This window comes from Paramisgurnus dabryanus, chromosome 23, assembly GCF_030506205.2.
Source record: "Paramisgurnus dabryanus chromosome 23, PD_genome_1.1, whole genome shotgun sequence".
NCBI classification, from domain to species: Eukaryota; Metazoa; Chordata; class Actinopteri; order Cypriniformes; family Cobitidae; genus Paramisgurnus; species Paramisgurnus dabryanus.
In genome coordinates, this window is record NC_133359.1 from 2,971,028 (window position 1) to 2,983,778 (window position 12,751).

The window sequence follows — 12,751 nt, forward strand, 5'->3', positions numbered from 1 at the left end:
AATTTGAATATTACTTAAGATATATACAAAGAAAGGATTTTTAGAAATCTGAGCCAACTGAAAAGTGTACTTATTTGGGCTCCCTTAGTCTGAATTACTGCAGAAATGCGGCGTTGCATGGAGTCGATCAGTCTGTGGCACTGCTCAGGTGTTATGAGAGCCCAGGTTGCTCTGATTGTGGCCTTCAGCTCTTCTGCATTGTTGGGTCTGGCATATCGCATCTTCCTTTTCACAATACCATTAAGGTTAAGGTCAGGTGAGTTTGCTGGCCAAGGGATACCATGGTCTTTAAACCAGGTACTGGTAGCTTTGGCACTGTGTGCAGGTGCCAAGTCTTGTTGAAAAATGAAATCTGCATCTCCATAAAGTTGTTGAGCAGCAGGAAGCATGAAATGCTCTAAAACTTACTGGTATACGGCTGCGTTGACCTTGGACCTCAGAAAACACAGTGGACCAACACCAGCAGATGTCATGGCACCCCAAACCATCACTGACTGTGGAAACTTGACACTGGACATCAAGCAAGGTGGATTGTGTGCCTTTCCTCTCTTCCTCCAGACTATGGGAACCTGATTTCCAATGGAAATGCAAAATTAACTTTCATCAGAGAACATAACTTTGGACCACTCAGCAGCAGTCCAGTCCTTTTTGTCTTCTGACGCTGTCTGTTGTTCAAGTGTGGCTTGACAGAAGGACCAACTTTATGGAGATGCAGATTGCGCTTGGTTAGTTTGGTCATAAATTTGCTGTTATATGTGAATCCGCTACTTTTTCTTCATCATAAATTTGCGTATGTTCTGTTAATGATGCAAATCAGTGCTACACTAATGGTCCGGTAGAATTTAAAAAGTTATTGTTCTGTGTATATGGGCCCTTACACATAATTGTGCCCCGCATTCCTTCAGTGGGTCTAATCTCACATTGCACTTTATGAGTTATAGACTTTTTTTAAATAATATCAGAGGTTCATGATTTTCCATGATTTTATCCTCACTGATGTGTTCTTATATTCTCAGTGTTCAATATGGAGTCCGAAGGAGTGATAGAAGTTGCCGCTTTAGGGAGACCCTTTCAGCTGGGGATGCTCTACGACTGCAGGAAAGATGCTCTCGTGCCAGGTACCACATTAAAATGATCTTTGACTTTACCCAGATGAGTAAACAAGGTAACAGATGATTCAGAGAATGATTTGTAGGACAACCATGTGCATCAGTTGTATAACTTTTTTAAAAGTACAAAATCAAACAATCTTCTTCAAAGAAAAACACTAAGGTGTGATACTCTATAGATATAAAATTATAATTTTTGTGTCTGATAGCAGCACAATCATAATGCATTGATTACATGTCTTACTGTGCCTGCAATGATAATATCTACAATATCCAGGTCACATTATTGAGTATTGTGCTTTAGACACACAATGGGAAACTTAGTATTATTTTAATTTCTCTCCAATTAAAAAAAAAATAAGTGTGATTTTTTTAAGTGTTTTGTAGTGAAACTCAGATTCATTAAATTATATTATGTGGGGCAGTAGCCTAGTGGTTAAAGAGTCAGGCTTGTAACCCAAAAATTGCTGGTTTGAGTCTTGGCCAGCAGGTTGTGCAAAAAAACATGTATTGCTCTTACAGGAATCACATTGTGGAATGAAGAAAAGCTCAAGCTGAGTATTCGATCTCATGATCAAATTAATACAGATTTCAAAGTTACAGCTTCAGACTCTATTGAAGAAAAAACAAACTTATTGAACATTGAAGCCTCTATGAAATTGAGTCTGTTGGGTGGATTGATCAACGTAACCGGTGCAGCCAAATATCTCAATGACACCAAGAAGTCTTTCATTCAGCAGAGACTGACTCTACATTATCATTCAACTACCAGGTTTGAAGAACTGAGCATGAACCATTTAGCATCTGAAAATATAGCTCACCATGAGGTGTTTAATCATGATACAGCAACACACGTGGTGACGGCAGTGCTGTACGGAGCTGACGCCTGCTTTGTGTTCGACAGAGAGGTTTCTTCAGATGAGAACAAAACTACAGTGGAAGGAGAAGTAGAGGCAGCATTTGACAAACTCAAAAAACTATCTGTAGATGTAAATGTAAAGGCAAAGCCAAGCATGGATGACGCTCATAAGAATGCAGTGCAAAATTTCACTGTCACATTTTATGGTGATTTTCAGTTGCCGTCTAATCCGACTTCATTTGAAGATGCTTTGAAGGTTTACGCTGAACTGCCGAAACTTCTGGGAGAAAACAGAGATCAGGTGGTTCCACTGAGAGTGTGGCTGTATCCTCTGAGCAAACTTAACTCGAGAGCTTCAAAACTTCTGAAGGAAATCAGCATTGATTTAATCAATGACATAGAATCAGCATTAGAGAGTTTAAATACAACTGAGATGAAATGCAGTGATCTTCTGAAAGACTCTCCTGCTTCAGCTTTAACTTCATTTCAAAATAAAATACTGCAGATGAAGCAGAACTGTAACAAATACAAGTTGAGTCTCATGAAGAAACTCGGCTCTCTGTTGCCTCAGATCCGTGGAGATAAGATTGAAGACTCAGCACTGATAGATCTACTGAAAGATCATCATGAATCTCCATTCAGAGAAAGTGAGCTTGCAGAATGGATGAAGATGAGAGAGGAAGAGTCTGAGATCATTAAAATGTTGCTCAGACAACTGATTGATTCTGGTGCAAAGGTAGAAGACAACTTACGTGCAATCTTGATGGATCTAGATGTTAAAAATGTTGTCAGCTACACATTCACATCATTGGACTGGTCAGATGTGCTCCTTCCTAAACAAATGATCTATCTAAGATCTTCAACAATGAGAAATGACACTGACTCCAAGAAGGAAACATCATGGCTCACCCCTGCCATCCACAAGACTATGAGGAGCAACTTGGAGATGTTTAAGAGCTTGATTGATTCAAAAGACCGTAAACCAGCCAAGTTTATTGTGTCATCAAAACAAACGGAGGATCATCCAGGTTCCTGCATTCTCCTGTATGAAGGTGGATGTGTTGAAGCTGTTTGCTTCACTCCTCCATCACGGCCAGCTCCTCCAATCACAGCAGGGGTTAAAGGTGACAGTGTGGTTATAAATGTGAAGCCCTCAACATGTCCTGCTACAGAGGAACAAAGGTTACTCTACAAAATAAAGCAAGAGAAGATCTGGACATCTCAACCTGTTCTGAAGGACCAAAATACTGTAACTCTGACTGATCTGAGACCAGGCACTGAATATGAGATTAAATGTGCAGCGGTGGGGAAACTCAACTACACCACTGAATCTGATGTGATCAGAGTTAAAACTGAGGTATGATCACACATTTAATATCAGTACATGTCAGCAGATATTTATTTTAGTTGTTAATGAATATTAAATGTTTTTTAGGGGAGGATCCGTCCCTTTATGGGTGAGTCTGGTGTTTATCATTTATTTACCAGAGTAAAGTCAGTCAGAGTACTCTTTAAATATTACATGTATGTTATTTTATGGCACATATGGGACTCTGGGTGTCAGGATCCGTCTGAAATCATGTGTTTTATTACATCTAGTCTTTGTGTTCGGGGTCCTGGCAGTGCCATGTTTTATGTGGGAAATGTGTGGTTATAGTATTGGTTTATTCTGACCACACATTTCCCGGGTCTCGTCACTTTTTCCCCGATCCCTTACTTGTAATGATTTCCAGGTGTATGTAATTTACTTTCTCCCTATTTAAGAGTCCTTGTGTTTGTTGTCCAGTGTGCGTTCGTCTTGTTACATTCCCTGTCGTGTTCCTGAGTCTTGCTTTTGTGAGTATTAAGTGTATTTAGTCTAGTTTGTTATTTGTAGTTTATTGTTGGTTTATGTTTAGTTTAGTCTTAGTTTAGTGTTGCTTTATCCTGTCTTGTTTTACCTAGTGATGGCCAAATGAAGCGTTTCGAAGCATTATTGCTTTCCGATACAATTGTGCCGAAAATGGTTCATTACTCGAAGCTTCATTCAAACAGAAAATGCACACCACCATCTGCTGGTGAAGTAAATGTAATGCAACAAAGCTGACAATGCGAGTAGGCTAATGTCCCCGCCCCATTTTGGCTGTCAGAGCTTTGACACTGTGTTCATGTTTCAAACCCTCAATAAAACATTGAGCCTGAGATGTGTTTGTGTGTGAATATTTAGCTGTAGGATACAGCACTCTACAACTTACTAACTGGGCATTTATGCATTTAAAAATGTATTTATAATGTGGCAGAGGGCAACTGGACAGGGCTTGGACAATGTGGAGGAGGGTATTCATTAAATGTTGTGGTTTTTATTCAGAAATATAAATTTATATTAATTATAATACATGTTTATATTTTTAATAATTTTATAATATAGCCTAACGTTAGGCTATACATTTGGTGATGTGGGCGATTGTTTTTTTTTTTACAAATTCACCAGCTTTAGAGAATATTCTCTCGCATGAAACAGATGATGCTGGAGTACACAAAATTGTTTAGAAAGCTTTTCTATGGTTTGGCTTCACTTGCGTGAAAAATAAAGCCGCCAAGTTTCAAACCTGTCAACGCCGGATTGGGCTGTCAAAGCATGTCGTGTGGTTCACTAGAGAAATGAACCAGTGTGTTTGCTTCAGACGTCGTATTTCACGTGACTAGTGACGTAACGATACAAGCTCCGAAACAGTGGTTCATTGCGAGGACTTTTCGAGTCTGAAGCAAGCATCGAAGCTTCGGTGTCAGACGTAACATCACTAGTTTTACCCCCTCGTGGGTTTTTGTTTTCCCCTGTTTGTCAATAAATTATTCATTTTAGTTATGTCTGCATTTGGGTTCGTTCTTTGTCTAAAATCCTTACATTACGAACACGCCAATCTAAGAACCCAGCAGACATGTACAGCCGTCTTGCACGGAGAGGTCGGTGCTTTCCCCTGGAGCGTGAACCAGGTCCTTTCTGGACCGATCCAATCGTGTTTGGATCCGGGACTTACTCCAGGCGACCCAGAACTCTCTTCTCCGGTTCCAGAGAGCCACTCCCCACCGGTGTCCCTTCGAGGGAAGCGTGAGAGGAGGATCTCCTGGGAGTCTTCGTCTGGGGGGTCCTCCTCCGACTTAAGAGCACCCCCTGATCCTTTATCTGCACCACGGCCACGAAGGAAGAACAGAAGGAAGGGAGCTCTTGCTCAGCCACCAGAGCGCGCAGCCGCCAGAGCCGCCCAGAGCCGCCGACGCAGCCGCCAGAGCCGCCCAGAGCCGCGTGTGCAGCCGCCAGCGCAACCCCAGCCGCGTGCGCAGCCGCCAGCGCAACCCCAGCCGCGTGCGCAGCCGCCAGCGCAACCCCAGCCGCGTGCGCAGCCGCCAGCGCAACCCCAGCCGCGTGCGCAGCCGCCAGCCCAACCCCAGCCGTGTGTGCAGCCAGCGCAACCCTGGCCTGGTTTTACATCGTCTTGCCATGAACCTTCTGGAACTCTCCCCAAATTTACCCAGACTCCTTTCCCACCCTCCCACACTGGACTACCCCCTTTGAACTCTTGTGTTCCCCCACCCCCCTCCCTTGTTTGTTATTTTTATTGTCCCACCCTAATCCTGTTATAGTTATTTCTTGTTTGCCCCTGTTAGTCTTTTTTATGTTTTCTTGGATCATGTCTTGTATGCAGTCTGTTTTGTCCCGTGTTTAGTGTTCCCCTTTCATTAGTTACAGTGGCAGAATGCACATCTCCTGACTTTAATAAATTAATAATTAAATTAATTGACTTAAAAGGGGTTTTATAGCTTTGATAGATGGTTTGATGTTGATAACAATGTGTTTCTTATTTAAGGATATTGCGTTTTGAACTGTGATGGAGAGAGCAGCTTTTTGAATGCACTTCTGCAAACCCTCTATATGACTAAAGAATACAGAGAACATGTTATGAGGTAAATTAATAACTTCATTCATTTCATTTTGTTGTGATTCATCAGTTTATTACAGTAAATATATCATGTGTTGTTAAGACTGAACACAGGTGATGGGTCTACTGAGGATAAGTTAATTAAAGAGTTAAAGGTGTTGTTCGAAAGGTTGGGCAAAGGGCAGGGGCCGGTCTCAACACAATCAACTCAAGACACAGTTCACAAGACCTTTGCATATGGTAAATTAAAGTAAAAAAAATGAATCCATATAAATAAATAATATACATGACCGTAACATTCTTCATGTTTCATTTCTGTGTATTTGTTAAAAGTCTGGTTTCAGATACTTAGAGATGAAGATGATTACCCAGCAGAATGCCTGTGGAAGATACTTCAGGTGACTCGCTCATCTGAGGTGACTCAAGATTCTTTCAGTTAAGGCTGGTTCAGACGGGACGAATTTAAAATCGTCGGCCGATTTTCCAACCCTGAGAGACCCCACACACGGCGATAAAACATTGCGGGTCTAACAGTTTTCGTCGTACAGTTAGTGGTGCGCCACCACATGGCAAAATCAACACATCACACACGAACCGATTTGACTCCCGAGCAGTCCTAGGTCAGACGGGAAATCTCGCAAAATCTCTCGAGATCAAACATGATTTCAGAGTAAACAATCATGGCGGACGAAGAGGATGCAGTGGCGATAGTTTGCAGTTCGTTTTTAACCGACAAAAACGTTCTCAAAAGAAAAGGCGATGGTCAAAGAAGTGGAGACAAGACAACGCGAGCATGGACTATACTTGCTACATCAAGATATGGAGGTGAGTTGTTGTGACCCATGATTTTGTTCACATGACACTGGTACATCCTCGCTTCCTCGTCACCTCGCTTTCTGATTGGCTACACGTCACAGGCTGCATGCTCGTTTGTTCCCGGGAGACACCACACACGAGAAGAAATCGGGCCAAAAAAATCCAACATGTTGGATATCCCCGATTTGAGATCGGAGCGGTCCCGAGGTGCTTCCGAGTAGACGAGAGCAGTCTAAACACCACACACGGCAAGAATATCTGATCAGTTTATTTTACGATTGTCGGAAGGGGTGAATCGGGGCTAAAATCGGCTTAATTATCCTGCCGTGTGAACCAGCCATTAGTTTTCACTGTCATCTTTTAACTTACTGTCTGTGTCTAAAATCAATTTGATTGGGGGTTGGTAGGATGTTCAAACTGAGATTTGACTTTGACTTAGAAACCTCTTTCTTTTTATTGTACACTATTATTTCAGATATAATACTGACTTATTTCATTGTTATTTGTTAGCATGCAAAATAGTTAAATACAAATGCTATGTGAGTAACAGTAACATATAAAGAAAAAACATCTTTTTAGTTGTGGTTATATGACTTTGTAAATAAAGCATCAATATTCATAGATTATTCATGAATTTGCTTTCGAAACTTTAGATTTTTATGTGCGATGGGAACCTTGATACACCATGTTATTCATGCAGAACTCTTTCAATAACTGGAATCATCTCAGTCACTTTTGAAGAATTTCAAGATGTGGTATGCCGTTCTGAATTTATCTATTAAAATGATTAAATTCTCATTCAGTCTTACTTGATGTTGATAAACTTTATAAAATGTTGAGCCTAAATTTATTCCTTTACAACTGCAGCCGTAAATCTGAAAGAAAGATCTGTGCCATAATTAAATACACTTCATCATCATTATATATGAAACTTTATTTCTCAGATGTTATATTTGATATTATTCGATGTGTTTGTTATGTAGGAAGATTCTCTACAGATAAGAGAAGGACACATCCAGCAGTTCTGTTCTGACTGTAATAAACCTCTGGGGACGGCAAGTAACTTTTCAATCATGTAGTAAATATTTACACCTGTTCTGATGGAGTGAAGTTCTGAAATGTTAAATTATGAAACATAAGCCTTAGATCTCTGCAGAGAGGTTTATGTGGCCTCATTCACAATGCAAACTTTAAGGAATGACAACCACATTTAAATGCAAGAGTAAATCCCTAAATGATCTCATCATTGATTTTACGGATCAAGACTCACTCCTGAAATGCGATGATTGACACATACTGTATGTAACCATAGTAACGTGTTGCGTGGTTATCATTCACTGCTTTGATAAAGCAAAAATAAAGCGTTAATGTTTTGTGATAAACTCTGTCTTGGCATTGTGTTGGGCATTTGTGAGACTGCTTGAGTTTTGCAGTGTAACCAGGTCCACATCTATTTTTGGGGGGCTTACATACCGCTGTGGCACTTACTGTAACTGTTTATCTTTACCCATAAAGCGATCACGTTTTTGGTGTCTGAGCTTTGAAATTTATTTCAGTTTATCATGGAATTTTTCTTGTTTGCTGTTTTTCTGTGCAATATCTGACAACACTAGTAAGCAAATGCTCATGCATCTACGCAGTTGTCACTACTAATGACTGAACTGTGTGTGGATTAAGCATTAAGAGGTGAAGTGTCAACCAATTTTATAAGCAGTGTGTACGAGACCTCTGTGTAATGTTTTTATCTCAGATACAGCGGAGCACCACAATTTACTGAATATGATTTAGTCTTCATTATGTGTCCTAAAACTGAGTTATTATCTCATCAGAAACATGAGATCAACTCACAAAAAATACTGATTGTACGTTTGAGGAGATTCAAAGAAGGAACAGTGGAGAAAAATGAACTGGAAGTGATCATTCGTCCTCATTTGAAGGTAATAAAATATTGTTTGTGTGTATTTGTGTGTTCCAGTTTATTTCATAAAACATAGTTGATTATTCTATCATAAAGTTTGTCTTTAATTTCAGATTTCCTCTCATGAGTTTGAGCTCTATGCCATAATAAATTACTATGGCTCAAAACAAAGTGGACACTATAATGTAGACATCAAATGTGAAAATCAACAATGGTTTCGCTTTGATGAAATCCAAGTGTGTGAGGTATTTACAAATATTTATATTTATATTAAAGTGTGTTTGTGAACAAGAATTTAACATTTTTGCTGACAATATATTTCATCATATTTATGGATAATTTTTCTTTAGAGTTTTTTGAACAATCTTTCACAAAGAAACGAGAACTTTGTTTACAGGTACAGTATCTGCTATCTTTCATTTACTGTGATATTATTGTTATGAAGATTATTAAATGAATGTCTTTACAGGTCTTCAAGTGCTTATATGCTCTTCTACAGACCCAATAAACACAGTGAGTAACACATTATATACTTATGTGTTGTTAATCTTTGATTTATAATGCAGCGTATGAAAGTCCTTTGATGTGATGCGCTGTACTTCATATAAAACGATTATAAACATAATTTTAAGTTTTTTACTATCCATTAATCTTTAACTGTAAAGCAGAAATAGAGTAAAGTTTGATTTCTATTATTCATTTATCTACTGGAGGTTACGTCTCTCATATAATGTCTCTTGTTAAGTGTTTCAGTAAAGAGACTTTCACAGAAGAATCTGGAGTTTGTTGTTGAACATAAACCAGTAAGGGTTAATAATAATAATCAGTGTGACTCTGTTTTAAATGTTTATCATTTCATCTTTAACATGAGAGTAAAGTGTCATTCACACTTTTATGTTTATATTAAAGATTAATAAATGCAGTCGTGTGAATCGCTCATGAAAGAAGATGAAGGTACTGTATGAGATTCTATTGTTTTCTAACATCTGTCATTAGGTCTGAAATTGAGTTTCATGATTAATATTTTTATTTTTAATTAAATGACTAACAGTAAATTTAAAATTTGATAAAGTAACATAAACATAAATCATCTTTGTGATTGTAGGTCTTGACTGCCTGGACTTCAGATGAAATCTAGAAGATTTAAAACATTCACAAAATGCATCTCAACATATATTCACAGATGCTTTACATTGCATGCCTTTAAGTATTATTGAGTTGACATTATTTTTACAAATTACCTTAAAAACATAATCTGTGTGTTAAATCAAAACATTCATACATTGTGTTTAATGTTTAACAAATGTAGGTTATAGCAGTGCATTATAGACTAATCACTTTTCATAAAATACACATTATAATCAACATTATAGATCAAATATATTGAATGTCATTGAGTTTTCAAATGATTAGTTGGTTGCTTAGTAATAATAATAAAATATATAGTAATAATTTAGTAAATGAACACATACATGTAATCAGCTGGTGGTATTTCTCTTTAAATTGAGACTTTAAAACTGATGAACAAAATTTAAAATGAAATAAAAATGTGCTCTTGAGATACTTTGATATCTTAAACCGCTCAGTCTACTGCAGTGAAGTCAAACATCTATGTTTTTATACCAGCAAAAGCAGAGACTGAGTATAACCTAAACATGACACCATTGACAAGCGACCCTATGAAGAGAGGTGAAGATTCTCAAGTAAATAATGTTTTTATTATTGTGTTTTTGTTAGTTTATTCCTAATCATTTATTTACATTATCATTTTATAATCATTAATTATCCAAATAATTGTTAATTTGATTATTCAATATTCTTTTTTTATTATTATCAATTTTATTATTATCATTTTTATCATTATATTATTGTTTATTCATTTATTCATTCATTATTATATTTCTATATTCTATTCATTTATATTGCGTTTACATTCATTCATTCATTCATTCATTCATTATATTTCTATATTTTATTCATTTATATTGTCTTTTCATTTATTCATTCATTCATTATATTTTATATGTCTTATTGATTTCATTGTCGTTCAGTCTTATAGTTGTCTCACATTTGTGAAGTTTCATGAGCTGTCCTGTCTGTGTAAACAGAGATAGATAAAGAGAATGTTTATGGAAGCTCAAGGTTTGTGGGATGTTGCTGTTAAGCAATTTTGCTGTAACAGTGCTGAATTCATGCGGGGTTAGACCAGGTTTGTACATTGAGACATATGCAACTGAAACTATCCATCATTAAAACTCTTTTCTATTTTATCATCAAAACCTTTGTCTCATGTCCTGCTTGTGTTCTTCATTAGCAACGATCGATCAAACTCTTAACTGACAGAAAACTGTTAAACAAGTAAATTTATATTTTCTGATGTGATCTGGCGTCTGGGGCTGGATCATTTTTTATTTTGTTTGGTGTGGAGACCTGGGGCCTATTGCACAAAACTAGGATACGTGATAAAGCGGGGATATCTTGGTGATCCTGGCTCAATTGATTCGTAATCCAGTTGCACTTAAGATGGATAGGGGGCAGGAGGATATGTTATGGTATAAATTATCATGGAGATTTATTCTGTGGAGCTAGCCTGATCCAGACCAGGCTAAATTCCAGGACCTACTTAATGTCATCCCTTATGTCAGTCAGCAGTCACCCCAAACAGAAACCAATAGTTATTTCACTGCCCACTATACATTGTTATCACTTAAAACCTCCCTGCAAGCTTGTATTACACACAATATACAGCACACACATCAAGAGAGGCCAAATCAATAAAAAATACCCCCCCCCCCCAAAAAAAAAAAAAAGATTTCCTCCGCCACCGCAGGACATATTTAACCAAAATTGAAAGCACACATCCTAACTAAAATAATTAAACAAATATTGATCCATCAGCAGCCGCCCACTGTCGTCATCAGGGAAGGTTGCCGGATTGTCCCAGTCCATGGCTGGTGGCACTCTGGGGTCCCTCACCTTCCTCAGGCCGGCCACATTGTGGAGGACAGCACAAGCCACAATAATGTCACATCATGCCCTCACAGGGCTGACCCTTAATTTGTGAAGGCAGTGAAAGCGTGCCTTCAGGAGGTCAAAGGTATTTCATCTCTGGCTCTGATCCTGGCATGGGCATAGTTGTAGGCCTGCTGTGCTTCCTGGGGTCTGTGAAAGGTGCAAGGCTGGCAGCCAAACCCCCTCTTCCAGCAACAGAACAGAGAATTCACCTATCAACACAAAATCTCATCATTACTACCTCATAAACACAGCCATGATGTAAAAAGTGGTTATTAATAGGGGTTGTGTCGCTCACCTTGTGATAGGCGCTGATAGATTTCAGAGGTCCGAAAGATTCTGGAGTCATGGACTGAACCAGGCCATTTTGCAACAACATTGCTAATCACACAGTCAGCATTGCAGACCATCTGAAATCATAAGATGAGGAATATTAAACCAATCAATGGACATCACTAGCAATGCACAGGACAATATCAAATAGTTATGTTCACCTGAACATTAATGCCATGAAAGGATTTTCTATTGTACCAGCTCAGGCTAGCTGGTAAAGTAGCATGAGTATATAAAACATTTGTGCTTGCCTTTGAGTTGCGGGATGATCCTCCTGCAATCGCGCTTCACGCTTGTTTTGATTGTAGCATCACAAGTTTAACAAAGGGTCCCATGACAGAATCAAATGTGATATGCATCCATATATCTGCTTTTTATCGCTTCTCTCAGAACAGACGCTAACTTTTCGGTACAGTTTATGACATACGCAGCAAGCTCCATGCATAGCGCAACATGAAGTCCCTCAGTTGTGTATGTGCGTCTAACCTCGCCCTTGCGTTCCACTCCACTTTTAGACACGCACTTGCAAACTTCCCTAAACACTTCTCGTTGGGGTAATCCCTGTCGCCATTTGAAGTGCGTTCCACTTCGTCAAGGGGACGAGGGAAGTTTATATGCACAGACCCCCGCTCCCTTGAGTTTGACCAACGGAGCAAGTCTACTTCATATGTACACTTCAGGCAGCTCCATATACCACAATGCAACACGATTGTTGCGTCACTTCAGCAGTTCACGCTTTGCACAGTTCAAATGATGGTATGGAGAGGGCGGTCTCCATTTTCCATGT

The 12,751-nt window shown here is 38.7% G+C and overlaps 1 protein-coding gene across 1 annotated transcript in view; it reads left to right on the forward strand.

Moving 5' to 3' along the window:
• LOC135768234 (uncharacterized) overlaps positions 1–10,911 on the forward strand; it is a 64,643-nt gene extending 53,732 nt beyond the window's left edge. Inside the window, exons 7-19 of the mRNA XM_065277440.1 lie at positions 3,404–3,425; positions 5,814–5,910; positions 5,989–6,125; positions 6,219–6,301; positions 7,355–7,456; positions 7,685–7,756; positions 8,531–8,638; positions 8,733–8,864; positions 8,970–9,016; positions 9,089–9,132; positions 9,373–9,422; positions 9,529–9,573; positions 9,725–10,911. Coding sequence (XP_065133512.1) covers positions 3,404–3,425; positions 5,814–5,910; positions 5,989–6,125; positions 6,219–6,301; positions 7,355–7,456; positions 7,685–7,756; positions 8,531–8,638; positions 8,733–8,864; positions 8,970–9,016; positions 9,089–9,132; positions 9,373–9,422; positions 9,529–9,561 — 927 coding nt within the window. The 3' untranslated portion in view covers positions 9,562–9,573; positions 9,725–10,911. The remainder of the gene's footprint in view (positions 1–3,403; positions 3,426–5,813; positions 5,911–5,988; positions 6,126–6,218; positions 6,302–7,354; positions 7,457–7,684; positions 7,757–8,530; positions 8,639–8,732; positions 8,865–8,969; positions 9,017–9,088; positions 9,133–9,372; positions 9,423–9,528; positions 9,574–9,724) is intronic.
• Positions 10,912–12,751: the final 1,840 nt, after the last annotated feature.